At 37.0% G+C, this 21,651-nt stretch overlaps 1 protein-coding gene across 1 annotated transcript in view; it reads left to right on the forward strand.

Annotated features, from left to right (window-relative positions):
- Positions 1-21,651, forward strand: part of NETO2 (neuropilin and tolloid like 2) — a 66,563-nt gene that overhangs the window by 16,277 nt on the left and 28,635 nt on the right. The window contains exons 6-7 of the mRNA XM_024752014.1: positions 3,416-3,439; positions 3,544-3,671. Coding sequence (XP_024607782.1) covers positions 3,416-3,439; positions 3,544-3,671 — 152 coding nt within the window. The remainder of the gene's footprint in view (positions 1-3,415; positions 3,440-3,543; positions 3,672-21,651) is intronic.

The following is a 21,651-nucleotide window of genomic DNA, read 5'->3' on the forward strand; positions in this document are numbered from 1 at the left end:
AAGTGTCACTTCAGTATTTATGTCCTCAATGTCAAAACGATAACATTTTCAAAAAGTAAAATTTATGCTTTTTTTTTTTTTTAGAACAGTTTTTAGGCTCACAGCAAAACTGAGCAGAAAGTACAGAGTTACCATATACCTCCTAACCACCCACCCACACACACAGCTACCTCCAAAACCTAAAATGAACATCCTGCACTAGGGGTACATTTGTTACAACTGATGAACCTGCATTGACACATCATCACCGAAGTCCATAAACAGAGGGTTCACTCTGTTTTTTGATTTTTTTTTTTTTTCAGCCATCCGTATACATATATCCCCTCCTTTTTGGATTTCCTTCCCATTTGGGTCACCACAGAGCATTGAGTAGAGTTCCCTGTACTATACAGCAGGCTCTCATTAGTTATCTATTTTACACATAGTATCAATAATGTATATATGTCAATCCCCATCTCCCAATTCATCCCACCACCCTCCCCCCTTGGTATCCATACCTCTGTTCTCTAGGGTTCACTCTTAGTGTCGTACATTCTGTGGGTTTGGACAAATGTATAGTGACCTATGTCTGCCATTACAGTATTATACAGAGTATTCCCACTGCTCTAAAAATCCTGTGGGCTCCACCTATTCATCCCTCCCACCCCAACCCCTGACAACCACTGATCTTTTTACTGTCTCCATAGTTTTGCCCTTTCCAGAACGTCATACGGTTGGAATCATACAGTATGTAGGCTTTTCAGATTGGCTTCTTTCACTTAATAATATTTACTTAACGTTCCTCCATGTTTTTTCATGGCTTGGTAGCTTGTTTCTTTTTAGTGCAGAATAATATTTTGTTGTATGGATGTACTACAGTTTGTTTATCCATTCTGTTGAAGGATATCTTGGCTGCTTCCAGGTTTTAGCAACCACAGATAAACCTGCTGTAGACATCCATATGCAGGTATTTGTGTGGACAAGTTTTTAACTCATTTGGCTAAGTACCATGGCGTGCAATTGCTGGATCATATTAAAATTTGTCTTTAGTTTTTATTTAAATGGATTGTGCTGGTGGTGGCACAACATTGTGAATGTACTTAATGCCACTGAATTTTACACTTAAAAATGAGTAAAAGGATAAATATTATGTTATATGTTTTACTACAATAAAAATAAATTTTAAAAATTACAAACAGGAGTCTAAAAAAGCTTAATTTGAAAATTCAGATAGAAGACATATATATCAACCCACCAGAATGAAAAAATTGCTAGTCTAAAAGATCTCAGAATTTTTAATTAGCCTGTTTAAACCTATTTTAATTCACAGTTTATTGTATGTAACTGGTTGCTCAATTCTTGTTAAAATTGTTTTCTTTGTTGTTTTGGCCATGCCATGTGGCATGCGGGATCTTCCCAACCAGGGATCGAACCTGTGTCCCCTGCAGTGGAAGCGCAGAATCTTAACCACTGACTTTCTGCATGGTTATCAAAGTACATGTTGAAAAAAAGTAAGAGTAAAATTTTTAGCTTAATCTAGGATACATCACAGAGACTGTTCTTTTTTAACTTAATAATCTAAACCCAACCTCCCTAAATAAAAGGGAGTGACAGCACTTCAGCAATTTTGCAGAGGAATGTCAAAGAGAAATCTAAATTTAAACAGCATTAGAGTAGAAAGTCATAGCAACTATCTGGCAGGTGAATCAGAATTTCTTCACAGGTAGGAAAGAATTCTAGGACATTGTCATTATTGCACTAAAATTTCCAGAATTATCCCAGTTACTTCCGGGACGTAGCAATCCATTAAGAGCCTCTCCCTCAACAAATATCACCAGTAGCTCAGATAATTTCATTTATTTAGAAGATACTAATTTCTCATCATCGTTAGTAAGTTTCATCCGTATTTACAAATACTTAGACAAAATTTACTTTATATGACTTTAAATAACTAGACAGCCATGATTTAGCTATTTATGAATTGTCTATTTATTTTGACTTTTTTTTTTCTTTTAGTGGTAAAATTGTGGTATCATCAGCCACACTATAAAGGCAAGAAAGAGTAAGAAAGAAAAATGTTACAGTAAGAAAAACTGTCTAGAGAATTAGAATCTAGTCCTGATGTTGCCATTATATGGTCTAAAAAAGTCATAATCTCTCTGATTCAGTTTCCTCATCTATAAAACAGAATAGTACATGATCTTCTTGATGTTATTGTCATTAGCATAATATTAAACATAAGGTCTGTAGAAACTCTGAAGTACTATAAAATGCAAATATAAGGTAATATAGTATAGAAATCCTTAGCATTTTATTATAATTTATATTTTAACCATAAGCCATATGAAGTTGCTCTCATGATACATAAAACTAATAGAAGAAAAAGAACTGCATTTCTTCAAAGAATCTTTACATATAAAGTTGCCTGGCTTTGTTTTTTAATATTTTTAAAAGCATTATTCAAATGATTAAGATGTTTGTTTTTTCTTTCAGGCAGTCTAAACTTATTTGCAAAAATCTGACTCTATATAGGACTTTGTAATGTCTTTTGATACTAAAGTGTCAATCAGTTCAGTTAATTGATTTAGTTCATAAAAATCAAATACCTGGCCAGCTTAATTAAATCAGTTATTTTGATATAAACTATTGGTTGTCAGTTTTCTATGAACTATTTCATAGGGCAGACTATCCTATATATCATCTAGTCATCTCTCTTTTTCCTGCCATTGTGAAAAAAACAACTTACTAGCTGCTACTGTGGTGGGATAAATTATATGTAACATAAAATTCACTATCATATACCTTTTAAGTGTACAAGTCAGTGGCATTAAGTACACTTAACAATGTTGTGCAACCATCACACCGTGCATTTCCAGAACTTTTTTTGTCATCCCAAGCTGAAACTCTGTCCCCATTAAACACTTAACTCCCTATCCCTCCCTCCCTACAGTCTCTGAATTCGACTAATCTAGGGACCTCAATTAAGGGAATCATATAGTGTCCTTAACTGTCTGGCTTATTTTACTTAGCATCATGTTTCCACAGACATCCATGTTGTAGCGTGTGTCAGAATTTCATTCCTTTTTAAGGTTGGATAATATTCCATTATATTATTTATACTACATTTTGTTTACTCATTCATCCATCAATGGACTAGCTACTGCAGTTGACATAGAGTTGTGAGTTTTCAGGTAGCATAAATAAGTTTTTAGTTCATAATTGGATCAAAAGTATAAAGGTTATCATTTTTAAAATATCGATCCTATAAGTGAGCACCTCAGTATGCTCATAAATAGCCAGTGGTCTGTAGTTTACACAAATGAAAGCTTTCTCTTGCTTTGTTAAGTATAGCATTAGATATAATGTAAGACATTAATCCTTAAAGTAACGCTAAACTACCTCAATGCCAATGACTTTCTTCTTTTCTCTGTTACAGATCCAGACTTTACTTACCTAGGAGGTATTTTAAATCCCATCCCAGGTTTAGTATATTACCTCTTTTTCCTCATGGCATCTTTGATCAGTCTTATTTTCCTTTGAACATCATTCATCTGTTCTTTCTAGATTGCCAGTTTGAGCTGTCAGGAGCTGACGGAATAATACGTTCTAGTCAGGTAGAACAAGAGGAAAAAACAAAACCTGGCCAAGCAGTTGATTGCATCTGGACGATTAAAGCTACTCCAAAAGCTAAGGTAGTATTAAGTATGCAGTCACTTCTAAGAAGAACATAATAAGATGTGATTTGTATAATGTATTATTTTGGTTCATGCAGATACTTATTATTTAAACTGACGTTACAACTTTCTAAAAATTTTATTTCAGTCACATTATTGAACACCTAGCATCTCAGCATTGTTGTAGTTAAATAAACTACAACATAAACTTCAGGAATGTCACGCATACATTAATATTCTTATTTTAAGATTCTTAAAATCTGTGTGTTCCTAATTGGAGAGTATAGGTATTGATCAGTGTGATCATAGATTCATAAACACCTCTATGAGGAGGTAAAATAGGCCATAGACGTTAAAGTTAAGTATCATCTTAGTTCTCTTCTTACCATGCTGTCCTCTGCTAATCATATAGAGTTTTTATTGGAAACTACCACAGGGAAGGATGTTTTTAAATAACTGACAGGTTGAGACTGGTTGCTGACTACTTCTGCTTTTTGCTTTTAGTTTGTACTTCTAGGAATAGTAACAGTTAAAATTATATTTATTGTTTATATATGTAACCAGAAAAGAAAGAGGGTAGGAGAATTTAAAGAATTAAGAAAATCAAATTTAAAGTTTCTGGTAATATGATGGATGAGATAACCTGAAAACCTACCTATTACAAAACACTTAGAAACATTGGATAAAATATAACAGATATCCTTTTAAAACCATAGATAAGCTCCAAAAAAGAAGATAATTCTTATGAACTAGAGTGAAAGAGCTATAAATCAGAGCAGTAAACTGAAATCGATGGTACAAATGCCCCTTGCTGATTTCAGTAACCTATGACTACTCAAGGGTAGATATTGCAGGAGCTTGGCATCACCCACACTGAGACAAATAAAAGGCCTAGGGTTCGTGTGGCCTTTGAGAGAACTGCCACATGAAGCTGGAGCCCTCAAAGGGAGATTATTGCCATGAAATGGTAGATTAGAAAAACTCTTCCACTAGCGCAAATTGGTAAAAAAGAAGCTTATCCTGGGCTCAGTCTTAAGATGCGGGTGAGGCTGAGGTCTCCCCTAACCAGTTTATACCTATATCTTTATTACAGTTTGGGATGTGAACTTACATTCCATGCTCAGCCCAGGAACCACTTAGCCCCAAAATGAACAAAATGGTCCTGGACTTATTAAACCTTTTGAGGCACCTGAAAAGATAAATACAAAATAACCATGTAGGCTACAGGATTGCTATAGCTAAAACACTGCTGAAGTAAGCTTACAACCTAAAATTAGAAAACATAGGTGAACAACCCACCATGAGTGAGTTAACAGGCATAACAGCAAGAAATTTCTTAGATCCCCAAGAACTGAAGTCTTAAATATCCTACATTAGTAATCAAAAGAATGAGAAAGAAAAGTACCAAGTATGCTTTAAAAATAACCAAATGGAACTTACTCAAGTAAAAATTATAGTATTGAAAGACAAATTTGAGAAAATTACCCAGAAAGTAGTTTGAGGATGGGAGACAGTGGCAATTTATTAAGAAACTTGGAAGAAATGACAATAGAATTACGTTTTCAAAGTGCTAAGGAAAAAAAATTAACTGGCAATCTAAAATTCGAAAATTCCATGTCCAACTAATCTGTCTTTCAAGAATGAGGGCAAGGGTTCAAAATGGCAGAGTAAAAGGACGTGCTCTCACTCCCTCTTTTGAGAGCACCAGAATCACAACTAACTGCTGAACAGTCATCGACAGGAAGACACTGGAACTCACCAAAAAAGATACCCCACATCGAAAGACAAAGGAGAAGCTGCACTGAGATGGTCGGAGGGGCGCAATCACAATAAAATCAAATCCCATAGCCGCTGGGTGGGCGACTCAGAAACTGGAGAACACTTACACCTCAGAAGTCCACCCACTGGAGTGAAGGTTCTGAGCCCCACGTCAGGCTTCCTAACCTGGGGGTCTGGCAATGGGAGGAGGAATTCCTAGAGAATCAGATTTTGAAGGCTAGCAAAGAGTCTGAACCACACCTACCTGCTAGTGTTGGAGGGTCTCCTGCAGAGGCGGGGGGTAGCAGTGTCTCACAGTGACACAAGGACACTGGCAGCAGAAGTTCTGGGAAGTATTCCATGGCGTAAGCCCTCCCAGAGTCCACCATTAGCCCCACCAAGGAGCCTGGGTAGGCTCCAGTGTTGGGTCACCTCAGGCAAAACAACCAACAGGAAAGGAGCCCAGACCGAACCATCAGCAGACAAGTGGATTAAAGTTTTATTGAGCTCTGCCCACCAGAGCAACAGAGAGCTCTACCCACCACCAGTCCCTCCCAGCAGGAAACTTCCACAAGCCTCTTAGATAGCCTCATCCACCAGAGGGCAGATACCAGAAACAAGAAGAACTACAATCCTGCAGCTTGTGGAACAAAAACCACATTCACAGAAAGATAGACAAGACAAAAAGGCAGAGGGCTATGTACCAGATGAAGGAACAAGATAAAACCCCAGAAAAACAACTAAATGAAGTGGAGATAGGCAACCTCCCAGAAAAAGAATTCAGAATAATGGTAGTGAAGATGATCCAGGACCTCGGAAAAAGAATGGAGGCAAAGATTGAGAAGATGCAATAAATGTTTAACAAAGACCTAGAAGAATTAAAGAACAAACACCTAGAAGAATTAAAGAACAAACCAACAGAGATGAACAGTACAATAACTGAAATGAAAAATACACTAGAAGGAATCAATACCAGAATAACTGAGGCAGAAGAACAGATAAGTGACCTGGAAGACAGAATGGTGGAATTCACTGCTGCAGGAGAAAACAAAGAAAAAAGAATGAAAAAAATGAAGACAGCCTAAGAGACCTCTGGGACAACATTAAATGCAACAACATTCACATCATAGGGGTCCAAGAAGGAGAAGAGAGAGAGAAAGGACCCGATAAAGTATTTGAAGAGATTATAGTTGAAAACTTCCCTAACATGGGAAGAGAAATAGCCATCCAAGTCCACGAAATGCAGAGAGTCCCAGGCAGGATAAACCCAAGGAGAAACGCCGAGACACATAGTAATCAAATTGGCAAAAATTAAAGACAAAGAAAAATTATTGAAAGCAGCAAGGGAAAAACGACAAATAACATACAAGAGAACTCCCATAAGGTTAACAGCTGATTTCTCAGCAGAAACTCTACAAGCCAGAAGGGAGTAGCATGACATGTTTAAAGAAATGAAAGGGAAGAGCCTACAACCAAGATTACCCAGCAAGGATCTCATTCAGATTCGATGGAGAAAGCAGAAGCTTTACAGACAAGCAAAAGCTAAGAGAATTCAGCACCACCAAACCAGCTAAAGGAACATTTAAACAAATGCTAAAGGAACTTCTCTACGTGGGAAACACAAGAGAAGAAAAGGACCTACAAAAACAAACCCATAACAAGAAAATGGTAATAGGAACATACATATCGATAATTACCTTAAACGTGAATGGATTAAATGCTCCAACCAAAAGACACAGGCTTGCTGAATGGATACAAAAACAAGACCCATATATATGCTGTCTACAAGAGACCCACTTCAGACCTAGGGACACATACAGACTGAAAGTGTCTACAAGAGACCCACTTCAGACCAAGGGACACATACAGACTGAAAGTGAGTGGATGGAAAAAGATACTCCATGGAAATGGAAATCAAAAGAAAGCTGGAGTAGCAGTACTCATATCAGATAAAATAGACCTAAAGAATGTTATAAGAGACAAGGAAGGACACTACATAATGATGAAGGGACCAATCCAAGAAGATTATAAATATATATGCACCCAACATAGGAGCACCACAATGCATAAGGCAGATGCTAACAACTATAAAACAGGAAATTGACAGTAACACAATAATACTAAAGGACTTTTAACACCTCACTTACACCAATGGACAGATCATCAAAACAGAAAATTAATAAGGAAACCCAAACTTTAAATGACACAATAGACCAGATAGATTTACTTGATATTTATAGGACTTTCCGTCCAAAAACAGCAGACTACACTTTCTTCTCAAGTTCAGATGGAACATTCTCCAGGAAAGATCACATCTTGCGTCACAAATCAAGCCTTGGTAAATGTAAGAAAGTTGAGATCATATCAGTCATCTTTTCTGACCACAGCACCATGAGATTAGAAATCAGTTACGGGGGAAAAAAACTTTAAAAACACAAACACGTGGAGGCTAAACAATACGTTACTACATAACCAATAGATCACTGAAGAAATCAAAGAGGAAATCAAAAAATACCTAGAGACAAATGACAATGAAAACATGACGATCCAAAGCCTATGGGATGCAACACAAGCAGTTCTAAGAGGGAGGTTTATAGCAATACAAGCCTATCTCAAGAAACAAGAAAAATCTCAAATCTAAGCTTACACCTAAAGGAACCAGAGAAAGAAGAAGAAACAAAACCCAAAGTTAGTAGAAGGAAAGAAGTCATAAAGATCAGAGCAGAAATAAATGAAATAGAAAAAAAGAAAACAATAAAACTAAAAGGTCAATAAAACTAAAACCTGGTTCTTTGAGAAGATAAACAAAATTGATAAAACATTAGCCAGACTCATCAAGAAAAAGAGGGAGAGGACTCAAATCAATAAAACTAGAAATGAAAAAGGAGAAGTTACAACAGACACCATCAAAATACAAAGCATCCTAAGAGACTACTACAAGCAATGCTATGCCAATAAAGTGGACAACCTGGAAGAAATGGAAAAATGCTTAGAAACGTATAACCTTCCAAGACAGAACCAGGAAGAAATAGAAAATAAGAACAGTCCAATCACAAGTAATGAAATTAAAACTGTGATTAAAAATCTCCCAGGAGGGCTTCCCTGGTGGCGCAGTGGTTGAGAGTCCGCCTGCCGAATTAAAAGGATCATATGCAATGATCAAGTGAGATTTATCCCAGGGATGCAAAGATTCTTCATTATACACAAATCAATCAGTGTGATACACCATATTAACAAATTGAAGAATAAGAACCATATGATCATCTCAATAGATGCAGAAAAAGCTTTTGACAAAATTCAACACCCATTTATGATAAAAATTCTCCTGGAAGTGGGCATAGAGGGAACCTATCTCAACATAATAAAGCCCATATATGACAAACCTACAGCAAACCTCATTCTCAAGGGTGAAAAACTGAAAGCATTTCCTCTAAGATCACAAACAAGACAAGGATGTCCACTCTCGCCACTGTTATTCAACATAGTTTTGGAAGTCCTAGCTGTGGCAATCAGAGAAGAAAAACAAATAAAAGGAATACAAATCGGGGAAGAAGTAAAACTGTCACTGTTTGCAGATGACATGATGCTACACATAGAGAATCCTAAAGATGCCACCAGAAAAGTACTAGAGCTAATCAATGAATTTGGTGAAACTACAAGGTACAAAATTAATGCACAGAAATCTCTTGCATTCCTATACACTAATGATGAAAAATCTGAAAGAAATTCTCCCATTTACCATTGCAACAAAAAGAATAAAACACCTAGGAGTAAACCTACCTAGGGAGACAAAAGACCTGTATGCAGAAAACTATAATACACTGATGAAAGAAATTAAAGATGATACAAACAGATGGAGCGATGTGTACCATGTTCTTGGGTTGGAAGAAACAGTATTGTGAAAATGACTGTACTACCCAAAACAATCTGCAGATTCAGTGCAATCCCTATCAAATTACCAATGGCATTTTTTATAGAACTAGAACAAAAAATCTTAAAATATGTATGGAGACACAAAAGACCCCGAATAGCCACAGCAGTATTGAGGGAAAGAAATGAGCTGGAGGAATCAGACTCCCTGACTTCAGACTATACTACAAAGCTATAGTAATCAAGAGAGTATGGTACTGGCATAAAAACAGAAATACAGATCAATGGATCAGGATAGAAAGCCCAGAGATAAGCCCACGCACCTGTGGTCATCTGATCTATGACAAAGGATGCAAGGATATACAATGGAGAAAAGACAGTCTCTTCAATAAGTGGTGCTGGGAAAACTGGACAGCTACATGTAAAAGAATGGAATTAGAACACTTCCTAACACCATACACAAAAATAAACTCAAATGGATTAGAGAACTAAATGTAAGACTGGAAACTATAAAGCTCTTAGAAGAAAACGTAGGAAGAACACTCTGACGTAAATCACAGCAAGATCTTTTTTTGACCCACCTCTTAGAGTAATGGAAATAAAAACAAAAATAAACATATGGAACCTAATGAAAGTTAAAAGCTTTTGCACAGTAAAGGAAACTACAAACAAGACGAAAAGACAACCCTCAGAATGGGAGAAAATATTTGCAAATGAATCAATGGACAAAGGATTAATCTCCAAAATATGTAAACAGCTCATGAAGCTCAATATTAAAAAAACAAACAAGACAATCAAAAAATGGGCAGAAGGCCTAAATAGACATTTCTCCAAAGAAGACATACAGATGGCAAAGAAGCACATGAAAAGCTGCTCAACATCACTAATTATTAGAGAAATGCAAATCAAAACTACAATGAGGTATCACCTCACACCAGTCAGAATGGGCATCATCAGAAAATCTACAGACAACAAATGCTGGAGAGGGTGCAGAGAAAAGGGAACCCTCTTTCACTGTTGGTGGGAATATAAATTCATACAGCCACTATGGAGAATGGTTTGGAGGTTCCTTAAAGAACTAAAAATAGAATTACCATATGACCCAGCAATCCCACTACTGGGCATATAGCCAGAGAAAACCATAATTCAAAAACACACATGCACCCTAATGTTCATTGCAGCACTATTTACAATAGCCAGGTCATGGAAGCAACCTAAATGCCCATTGACAGACGAATGGATCAAGAAGTTGTGGTACATATATACAATGGAATATTCCTCAGCCATAATAAGGAACGAAATTGGGTCATTTGGAGAGATGTGGATGGATCTAGAGACTGTCATACAGAATGAAGTAAGGCAAAGAGAGAAAAACAAATATCATATATTAACACATATATGTGGAATCTAAAAAAATGGTACAGATGAACTGGTTTGCAGGGTAGAAATTGAGACACAGATGTAGAGAACAAAAGTATGGACACCAATGGTGGAAAGTGGGGTGGAGGGATGGTGTGATGAATTGGGAATTGGGATTGACATATATACACTAATATGTGTAAAATGGATGACTAAGAAGAACCTGCTGTGTAAAAAAATAAATAATATTCAAATAAAATGAATAAAATTCAAAAAAGAAACAATTAAAATGCTTCAACAATGACAGTGTAACATTCAAAAGGTCATTTACATATATCCAAATATGTATCACAAAATTATGTTAAAATTTGAGGAGTTATGGTTCCCTCACAGAAAAGCATTAATACAGCCATAAAACATAATTTATTCCAAAATAAATGTTTCAAATGGTAAAATTGAAATAAAAACTGGAAACAGTGTGTGGATTAAAAAAAAAATGAGGGCAAAATTAAGGTATTTGGGGGCAAAAATAATAATTGGACCAACTGCTATATTTAAAATCCAAGTAAATCCTGTTTTAGGTTAACTAAAGGAAATTTTGAAAATACAGAAATAGGAATAAAATAGATACTAAAAGAGCTGATACAGCTATTAAAATTGAAATCAAGATTGTCACGAATTCACAAGGAAGATATATTTTAAATTTTATGTATTAATATAGCCTCAAAATGTACAAAACATGAATTGACAGTTTCTGAGGAAAACTGACAAATCCACAATTATAGCATGTAATTTTTTTTGCCTCTCAGTAATTAATCAAGCATGCAAAAAAAAAAATGTCAAGGCTTAGAAGATTTAAACAACACAGTTTGCCTAATGGAACATGATATTTTGACTTGCAACATCCAGAGAATTTTCATTCTCTACAAGCATGCCTGAAACATTTATGGAAACTGATCCATACACTGAATGGAAAAAGGAAGTCTGCCATACATACCAGTGCTTGGTATCATGCAGAGCATCCTCTGACAAAAATGCAATTAAATTAGGAACCAGCAACCAAACAATAACTTTAAAACCCCATATGTTGCTAGGAAAGTTGGGCAGCTGCTTGTAAATCAGTGACGTTAGAACACACCCTCACACCATACATACACACAAAAAAGCTCAAAATGGCTTAAAGACTGAAACATAAGACATGACTCCATGGAACGACTAGAAGACATCATAGGCAAAGCGTTGTGTGACATAAATCATATGAATGTGTTCTCAGGTCAGTCTCCCAAGGCAATAGAAATAAAAACAAAAATAAACAAATGGGACCTAATCAAACTTACAAGCTTTTTCACAGCAAAGGAAACCATAAACAAAATGAAAAGACAACCTACAGAATAGAAGAAAATCTGTGCAAACGAAGCAACTGACAAGGGCTTAATTTCCAAAATATACGAACAGCTCATACAACTCAACAAAAAAACAAGCAACCCAATTGAAAAATGAGCAGAACACATAAATAGACATTTCTCTAAAGAAGAAATACAGATGGCCAATAGGCATATGAAAAGATGCTCAACATTGCTAATTATTGGAGAAATGCCAAGCAAAACTACAATGAGGTACCACCTCACACTGGTCAGAATGGCCAACAAAAAGTCTACAAATAACAAAGGCTGAATAGGGTGTGGAGGAAATGGAACTCTCCTACACTGTTGGTGGGAATGTGAGTTGGTGCAGCCACTATGGAGAACAGTATGGAGATTCCTCAAAAAACTAAGAATTACCATATGATCCAGCAGCCCCACTCCTGGGCATATATCCAGGCAAAGCTGTAGTCTGAAAAGATACATGCATTCCTATGTTCATAGTAGCACTATTTACAATAACGAAGATATGGAAATAACCTAAATGTCAGTCGACAGATGAATGGTTAAAGAATATGTGGTACATATGTACAATGGACTACTACTTAGCCATAAAGAAGAATAGGATAATGCCATTTGCAGCAACATGAATGGAACTAGAGCTTATCATACTAAGGGAAGTAAGTCAGAAAAAGACAAGTACCATATGATATCACTTTTATGTGGAATCTAAAATATGACACAATAAACCTATCTACGAAACAGAAACATACAGACATAGAGAAAGACTTGTGGTTGCCAAGGGGGAGGTAGGGTGGGGGAGGGATGGATTGGGAGTTTGGGATTAACAGATGCAAACTATTACATATAGAATGGATAAACAACAAGGTCCTACTCTATACCACAGGGAACTATATGCAATGTCCTGAGATAAACCATAATGGAAAAGAATATATTTTTCTTTATTTTAATATTTTAGGTTTATTTAGATTTTCAATCTCTTTTTGAGTTTAAAGTTATTTTTCTAGAATATTGCTCATGCTTTCTGGTTCCACATTTATTGGTATAATATTTTACACGGTATTCTTTTACAGTTTTTAAAACCTCAGTTCTATTTGCCATTTTAAATTTGTGCCTTTGCTCTTTTTTTTTCTTTATCAGTTTGCCAGAGGTTTGTTTTCAAGAACTGCTTTTTTAAAAAATCAACTCTCGTTTCTTTGCTTCCCATTTTCTCAATTTGTGCTTTTATTTCTTCTGCTTTCTTCGGATTTACCTTGTGATTCTTTTTGCAGCTTCTTGTATTGAATTCTTTGGTAATTAATTTTCAAATGTTCTTCTTTCTCTAACAGGTACTTAGGGCTATCAGTATGCTACGAAGTATTTCCTTAGATGTTTCATGAGTTTTGATATGTAGTGTCTTCATTGTTGTTGATATCTAACTATTTTACAATTTAAAACCGTTTTAAACATTTTATTTTTTATCTTTTTGTTTTTAACATCTTTTTGGACTATAATTGCTTTACAACGGTGTGTTAGTTTCTGCTGTATAACAAAGTGAGTCAGCTATACATATACATATATCCCCATATCTCCTCCCTCTTGCATCTCCCTCCCACACACATATAACTGAATCACTTTGCTCTACAGCAGAAATTAACATTATAAATCAACTAAACTTCAACTTTAAAAAACCCATATGTTTAGAAATTTAATAATATACCACCTTGTAATTGATAGGTCACATAAAAAAATCAGGATGGAAATTTGTACACATTTATAAAAAACTTAGCAATAGTGAAAATACTACATATCAAAACTTGTGGGATACTCCTAAAAGTACTTTAGGGAATTTATGATCATAAATGCTTCTTTTAGAAGAAAAAGATTTAAACTTAATGAGCTAAAATTCAACTCAAGAAGCTAAAAGAATGACCAAAATATCCAAAGAACGGGCAGTAATAAAAGAGCAGAAATAAGTGAAATTAAAAATTCACAAAAAGAGGGCTTCCCTGGGGGCACAGTGGTTGAGAGTCCGCCTGCCGGTGCAGGAGACACGGGTTCGTGCCCCACGCTGGGAAGATCCCACATGCTGCAGAGCAGCTGGGCCCGTGCGCCATGGCCACTGAGCCTGCGCGTCCAGAACCTGTGCTCCGCAATGGGAGAGGCTGCAACAGTGAGAGGCCCGTGTACCAAAAAAAAAAAAAAAAATTCACAAAAAGAAAGAGTCAACAAAAGCTAAAGCTGGCCCTTTGTTTAAAAATAATAATAACAATGGACATACTTCTGGCAAGATTGACCTAGAAAAAAAAGACATAAATTATGTTAGAAGTGGAAAAGGTGGTAAATCAACTACAGCTGAGATTAGAAACCATTATAAGACAAACTATGAAGAAGACCTGCTGAAAAAAAAAAAAAAAAAAAAAGCATTTCCTCAATAAATAAATTACAAAGGGAAAAAGAAAACCAGCAGGGGACCCTACAGATTAAGAAATGTAAGTCAAATGATTAAAAAATGTAAGTCGGGGCTTCCCTGGTGGCGCAGTGGTTGAGAGTCCGCCTGCCAATGCAGGGGACACGGGTTCGTGCCCCGGTCTGGGAAGATCCCACATGCCGCGGAGCGGCTGGGCCCGTGAGCCATGGCCGCTGAGCCTGCGCGTCCGGAGCCTGTGCTCCGCAACGGGAGAGGCCACAACAGTGAGAGGCCCGCGTACCGCAAAAAAAAAAAAAAAAAAAAAATGTAAGTCGAATGACTGAGTTTGGACTCAAACAAACTAGAAAAGGGTGGGAACATTAAGAGACAATTAGAAGTCTGAACACTGGTATTTTATATTAGGAAATTATTCATTTGTTTGGTGTGATAATATGAGGTTATTTTTTAAAGTCATCTTTAACAGTACATATGGAACTATTTAACATGTGAAATGATATCTCTGGAATTTGTCCCAAAATAATACATGAGAGGCAGAAGTGGGGAGAGGTATAGATAAAGCTAAAGTTAGGGGATGGGAAATGGGTTTATGATACTCTTTTTTCTCCTTATGCATGTTTGACATTTTCCATAATCAAAGTGCTTCAGACTGTTCTTTGTTAATACATTTGTAAACAGTCTAAGTGGACAATTTCCTGAAATATATAATGTATGTGTATACATATATACAATTTATCAAAATTAAATCAAAGAAATAGAAAACCTAAATAAACTCTTACCAAATTGATGAAATTGATTTTGTACTTAAAGTATGTTAACAGAAAAACTAGCCAAATTAGATTTTACCAGATACTCAAGGAACATGTTATATAAACTGTTTTAGAAAACTGAAGAAGAAAGAACTTTCCCCAGCCTGTTTTATCAAAACTAAATAAATAGAATGAGAGAATTTTAAGCCAGAGAATTATAAAATGAAGGAGGGAAAAAAAAAGACTAAACAGTAACAAACTAAACCTACCAAATTTTTTTTAGAAATCATAACCGAAGATGGGCTTATCTTAGAAATTTTTGGACAGTTTAATATGAGAAAATCAAATGATGTAGTTTACCACATATGTAATTCCAACATAGGATGTATCTTCAGCATGATGAGGAATATCTACTAAAATCCTTAAAGCAAACATCATAGTTGACGGTGAAACCTTAAAATCATTTTCTTTAGACTTATGTCTATTGCTAGTATTTTATTGGTGGTGGTCAATGCAACAAGATGAGAGAAAGAAAAAATGTTCATGAGCTAGAAAAATAAATTGGTTTTCTGTACTACAGCCAAAAGCAGTTTGAAAGTAAAACTTAAAAAAAAAACTGAAAAGAACAAATCATAAGGTACCAGGAAGTAAATTTTTAAATTATATTGAAATACACAAAAGAAGGCCTACAGAAATGGGGGAAGAGAGAGACATGCACCATTTTCATGGATGGGAAGATGGAAATGTTTTTTGTTCCCTAATTAATCTATCAATTTAAAATTCCAGTCCAGATCCCAGCACGGCTTTCTGGGGAACTTGGCAAGCTAATTCTAAAATTCACAAAGAAGAGGAAAGGGTCCAGAAGAACCATGACAATTTTGAATAAAAACAAAGTGGAGTGCTTACCCTTCGAGATAAAGTTGGGGTAGTTGGACAGAATGCATTTATCATTGGGGTATGCAAACTGATAAAACTGAGTAAGATTTCTAAAAGTAGGACTACACACGTATGGAAGCTTGGTATATAATATATAGCATGCCGGATCAAAAGGAGACACTTGATAATTGATGTTACAACAGTTGACTATTGATGTGAGATCTCTGTCTTGCACTTGACATAAAATTCATTCCTAAATGTTAAAACTAAAACGTTTAGAAGAAAATACAGGAGTATGGTTCTAAATATAACCTTTGGTTAGGAAACGTTTTATTAAAAACAAAGAAGACACAAAGTGTAAACCATAAAGATAAGATTTATCAATTATACTACATTAAAATAAATGACTTCCAGAACCAGCCAAGATAGAGTAAGCCCACTATAGCTTATTGCTCTTAACTTATTACTGAGAACTCTGGATAGAACACTAAAAGCAATTGCATAAGGATTCTGAAAAGTAACCTTTAGAAGATGGGTTTGGGAAGGAAGTAAAAACTTTAATAATCACCCCAAAAGGGTAAGAATCACAGTTTTTTTTCCTTCTCCTTTGTCTTTTGGGCTGGTTTGTGGAACTGAAAGCAGGTACAGACAGAAGAAAGCGCTCTAGCCAGAAGACTGAGAAAGGGGCCCTTACAAACTGAGGGCAGAGGGGCGTCCCTGGTTTGTTTTTTCCCCTTTACTAGCTCTGCCCAAGGTCAGCACCAGTCACAGCAGCTACAGCAGCAACTGAAACCCCATCTCCTTAACCAGTAGAACTTGGAAAAGGATATGGTGATGTCTGGAGAGTATGGAGGGGATCCCCATTATTTTTTTTTCTCTTTGTTCTTAGTCACTCAGAACTCATAACAGGTTAAGAGATTAAAAACTGAGGAAAACTTATCTTTCTGGCCACCAGAGGAACCGAGAAGAGGAAACTGTGTTACCCAGAGAATGAGAAGTCTTGGAGAACAGGGAGGTAGAGACAGGTGCTAATTCTGGCTTCCTCCTGAGCTGCATATGCATGGAACAGGCCCACAGAAACATGGCAAAGGTGTTGAGGACCAAATTACATTATAAACACTATCCAAGTGCCTGAGTAGGGCATGCCCTGGGCAAGTCTACATAGCACAGCAAAGGCCTTGAAAACTGAACCAACACTGGAACCCACACCCACAAAAAGAGGCAGTACATGCAGTCTGAACGTTTCTGGGTAGGTTGCCTGATAAAACAAGCAACAGAACTCGGCATTGTCCACAGATTTTTAAGAGGACCCAGAGTTTCAGTGTTATATCCAAAATGTGCAGGATATAATTTTAAAATTACTGGCAATATAAAGAACCAGGGAAATGTGATTAATTCTGAAAGGAGAAAGCAGCAGATCCCAACCCTAACAGGACTCAGATGAATTGTAGATTTTATAGCAACAATATAACCATGTTCCATAAGGTAAAGATAAACATTCCTGAAATGAGTGAAAAGATAGATCTTTTTTTTTTTTCTTTTTGCGGTATGCGGGCCTTCACTGCTGTGGCCTCTCCCATTGCGGAGCACAGGCTCCGGACGCGCAGGCTCAGCAGCCATGGCTCATAGGCTCAGCTGCTCCGCGGCATGTGGGATCTTCCTGGACTGGGGCACGAACCCTTGTCCCCTGCATCGGCAGGTGGACTCTCAACCACTGCACCACCAGGGAAGCCTGAAAAGATAGATCTTAGCAGATAAATAGAAACTATAAAAATGAACCAAGTGAAAATTTTAGAATGGAAAAAATATATCTTAAACTTCTAAAATATATTCACTGTATGGGCCAATAGGAGAGTGGAGATTATAGAGGAAAGTCAGTAAACTTGAAGGTGACTCAGTAGAAACGACCTAATTTGAAGTACTGAGGAAAAAAAAATTGAAAACAAATTATACTAAAGTCTCAGGGACCTGTGGAACAGTTTCTAAAGGCCTAAAATTTATGTCACTTAAGTACCAGAAAGAGAAAAGTTTGTTGTAGAAAAAAAATTCGAAGAAATAACTGCAAAAAAATTGCTGAAAGACAAATTTACAGATTCAAGAAGCATAGCAAACACCAAACAGGATAAAAACAAACATAAAACAAAGCCTACTCATATCAAATCAAGCTACTTGAAACCTAAGATTGAAAGCTTTGAGCTGTGACACAGAAAAATGATGTATTTTGTATAAAGAAACAATTTGAATGACTGGATTTCTCTTCAGAAATCATAAAAGCCAAGCATCAAAACCTTTAAGTGCTGAAAAAAGGAACTATGAACTTAAGAATTTTTGTGTGTGTGTGTGTGTGTGGTATGCGGGCCTGTCACTGTTGTGGCCTCTCCTGTTGCGGAGCACAGGCTCCGGACGTGCAGGCCCAGCGGCCATGGCTCACGGGCCCAGCCACTCCGCGGCATGTGGGATCTTCCCGGACCGGGGCACGAACCCGTGTTCCCTGCATTGGCAGGCGGACTCTCAACCACTGCACCACCAGGGAAGCCCTGAACTTAAGAATTTTATATCCAGCAAAAATATCATTTCAGGAATGAGGGCAAAGTAAGTACATACCCTAATAAAAACAAACAAAGAATTCATTTCCTGCAGACCTGCTATAAAAAAATGCTAAGGAAGTTCTTTAGATAAAAGAGAAATGGCACTAGAAAGAATCTTGGAATTTCATGAAAGGGTACAGAAATGGTAAATATCTGGATGAATATTGGTTGGTAAAACCATTTTACCAACGTCAGGAACAAAACAGAGGACCTCGCTATAGACCCTCCAGTAAAACAGTGGACCTTTCTGTGCCCCAAAATCAGATGACTCAAACGAACTGGACAAATTCCTTAAAAACCACAAGCTGCCCAGACACATCTAAGAAGAAATATGTAACCTGAACGGCCATATATTTATGAAATAAATTGAATTCATAGTTAAAAACCTTCTTACAAAGAAAGCTCCTAAATGGATACACTGACAAATTACAACAAACATTTAAAGGGGAAATAATGCCAGTTCTTTGCAATCTCTTCCAGGAAGTACAAGGGGAGGAACACTTCTAAACTCAAGACAAGCATCACCCTGATACCACCGAACACATTATAAGGAAATTACTGATCAATATTCCCCCTGTGAGGTTTTGCTCTGTAATAAGAAATATATATATATTTGGTCTTCATGCACATTTCTGGCTCAGAGCTCGCAAAACCCTTGGAATTTCCTGAGTGATAAGAGCAATGAGAGCATCTATTGTTATAATATTTGGTCTCTTGTTCCCAGTTCCTGAAAATGTTTCAGTGCCATAAAGTTGATATGGGTGTCTTGTTATTCATAACAAGCCCCTTTCAACCACAAGTGAGTTTATGTTAATGAGGTGACTTCTGGAAATCCCCAAGAGTTGGAGGCTTATTACCAGGGTAACAAATAATCTAGTAAGTAAACTGGTTTTCTGAGTCCTGTAAGCCACCTAGCAAATTAAAGGAACCCAAGAATGAGATCTTAGGAACATCAGATTTATAGCCAGTCAGTCAGAATCATGTGACAACCTGGACTCGTGTTTGGCATCTGAAGTGGAGGCCAGTCCCCTGGGAGCCCTCAACCTTCAGAATCGGATGATGTCTCTGGGTAGATGGTGTCATAATTGAGTTCAATTGTAGGACACCCAGCTGATGTTTGAGAATTACTGGTGGGGGGGGGGGGGCAAAAAAAACCCACATGTTGGAATTGGTATCATAATTGTTATTCCAGAAAATAGTTGCAGGGGACTTCCCTGGTGGTCCAGTGGTTAAGACTTTGCCTTCCAATGCATGCGGTGCAGGTTTGATCCCTGGTCGGGGAGCTAAGATCCCACGTGTCTTGCAGCCAAAAAAACAAAACATAAAGCAGAAGCAATATTGTAACAAATTCAATAAAGACTTTAAAAATGGTCCACGTCAAAAAAAATTTTTGATAAGAAAATAGATGCAAAAATCCTTCAAGTATTAGCCAGTCTAATCCAGCAATATATGAAAAGTATAATACACCTAAGTAATCACAGCCAAGTGTGGTTTATCCCAGGAATGCAAGGCCAATTCAACATTTGAAAAATCAATGTAATTCATTATATAAATTAAGAAGGAAAGCTACATGATTATCTCAATCTTAAAAACTCAACACCCAGGGGCTTCCCTGGTGGCGCAGTGGTTGAGAGTCCGTCTGCCGATGCAGGGGACACGGATTCATGCCCCGGTCCGAGAGGATCCCACATGCCACGGAGCAGCTGGGCCCGTGAGCCATGGCCGCTGAGCCTGCGCATCCGGAGCCTGTGCTCCGCAACGGGAGAGGCCACAGCGGTGAAAGGCCTGCATACTGCAAAAAAAAAAAAAAATTTGAACTATACTTATATCTTAATATCTTACATAAAAACAAGTATATTGCAAAACTTTTAGAAGAAAACATAGGCAAAATCTCTGACTTTGGGTTAGGGAAAGAGTTTTTAGGTATGACATCAAAGGAGAATCCATAAAAGAAAATCTTATAAATTGGACTTCATTAAAATTAAAGATTTTTCTCTGTGAAGGACATTGTTGAGTGAAAAAAAAAAGGCACTAAGAGAAAATATTTGTAAATCATTTGTCAAAAGACTTCTTTAACCCAGAACTCAAAACGCAACCATAAGAAAAGTACCCAGTTTAAAAATGGGCAGAAGGTTGGAACAGACACCTCACCAAAGAAGATTTAGACATTTCAAAACTGAAAATTAAAACCACAGTGGGATAGCTCTATACCTCTATTAAAATAACTAATTTTTAAAAACAATACCAGGTGCTAGGAACTATGTAGAGCAACTGGGAATCTAATAACATTCCTGGTAGGAATGCAAAATGATATAGCCATTTTGGAAAACAGCTTGATGGTTTCCTATAAAGTTACCATGTTATTCAGCAGTCTCCTGACTGGGTACCCAGGAGAAGGAAAAATATGTTTACACACAAAGAACATGAATGTGAATGTTTATGGTAGCTTTATCCATAATGAACAAAAACTGGGAACAGTGTTAAGTGTTCCTCAGTTGTTAATAAGGTTTGGTACATCTATGTAGTGAAATGTATTCAGGAATAAAAAGAGACGAACTATTGGTGATGCAGTAGCATAGAAGAATCTCAAATGCATTGTGCTAATCAAAGAATCCAGACTCAGAATACTGTGATTTTATTTGTATAAAACTTTTACTTAGGACTTCCCTGGTGGTCCAGTGGTTAAGAATCTGCCTGCCAATGCAGGGGACATGGGTTTGATCCCTGGTCCGGGAAGATCCCACATGCTGCAGGGCAACTAAGCCTGTGTGCCACAACTACTGAGCCTGTGCTCTAGAGCCCACAAACCACTACTGAGCCCACACGCCACAACTACTGAAGCCTGTGCACTCTGGGGCCCACAACAAGAGAAGCCATCGCGATGAGAAGCCCACGCATCACAACGAAGAGTAGCCCCTGCTCACCGCAACTAGAGAAAAGCCCATGTGCAGCAATGAAGACCCAGCACAGCCAACAAAAAAAAATTTTTTTATTTATATGGGAAAGGTG

This window comes from Neophocaena asiaeorientalis, unplaced genomic scaffold (genome assembly GCF_003031525.2).
Source record: "Neophocaena asiaeorientalis asiaeorientalis breed wild unplaced genomic scaffold, Neophocaena_asiaeorientalis_V1.1 scaffold331, whole genome shotgun sequence".
In the NCBI taxonomy this organism is placed as follows: domain Eukaryota; kingdom Metazoa; phylum Chordata; class Mammalia; order Artiodactyla; family Phocoenidae; genus Neophocaena; species Neophocaena asiaeorientalis.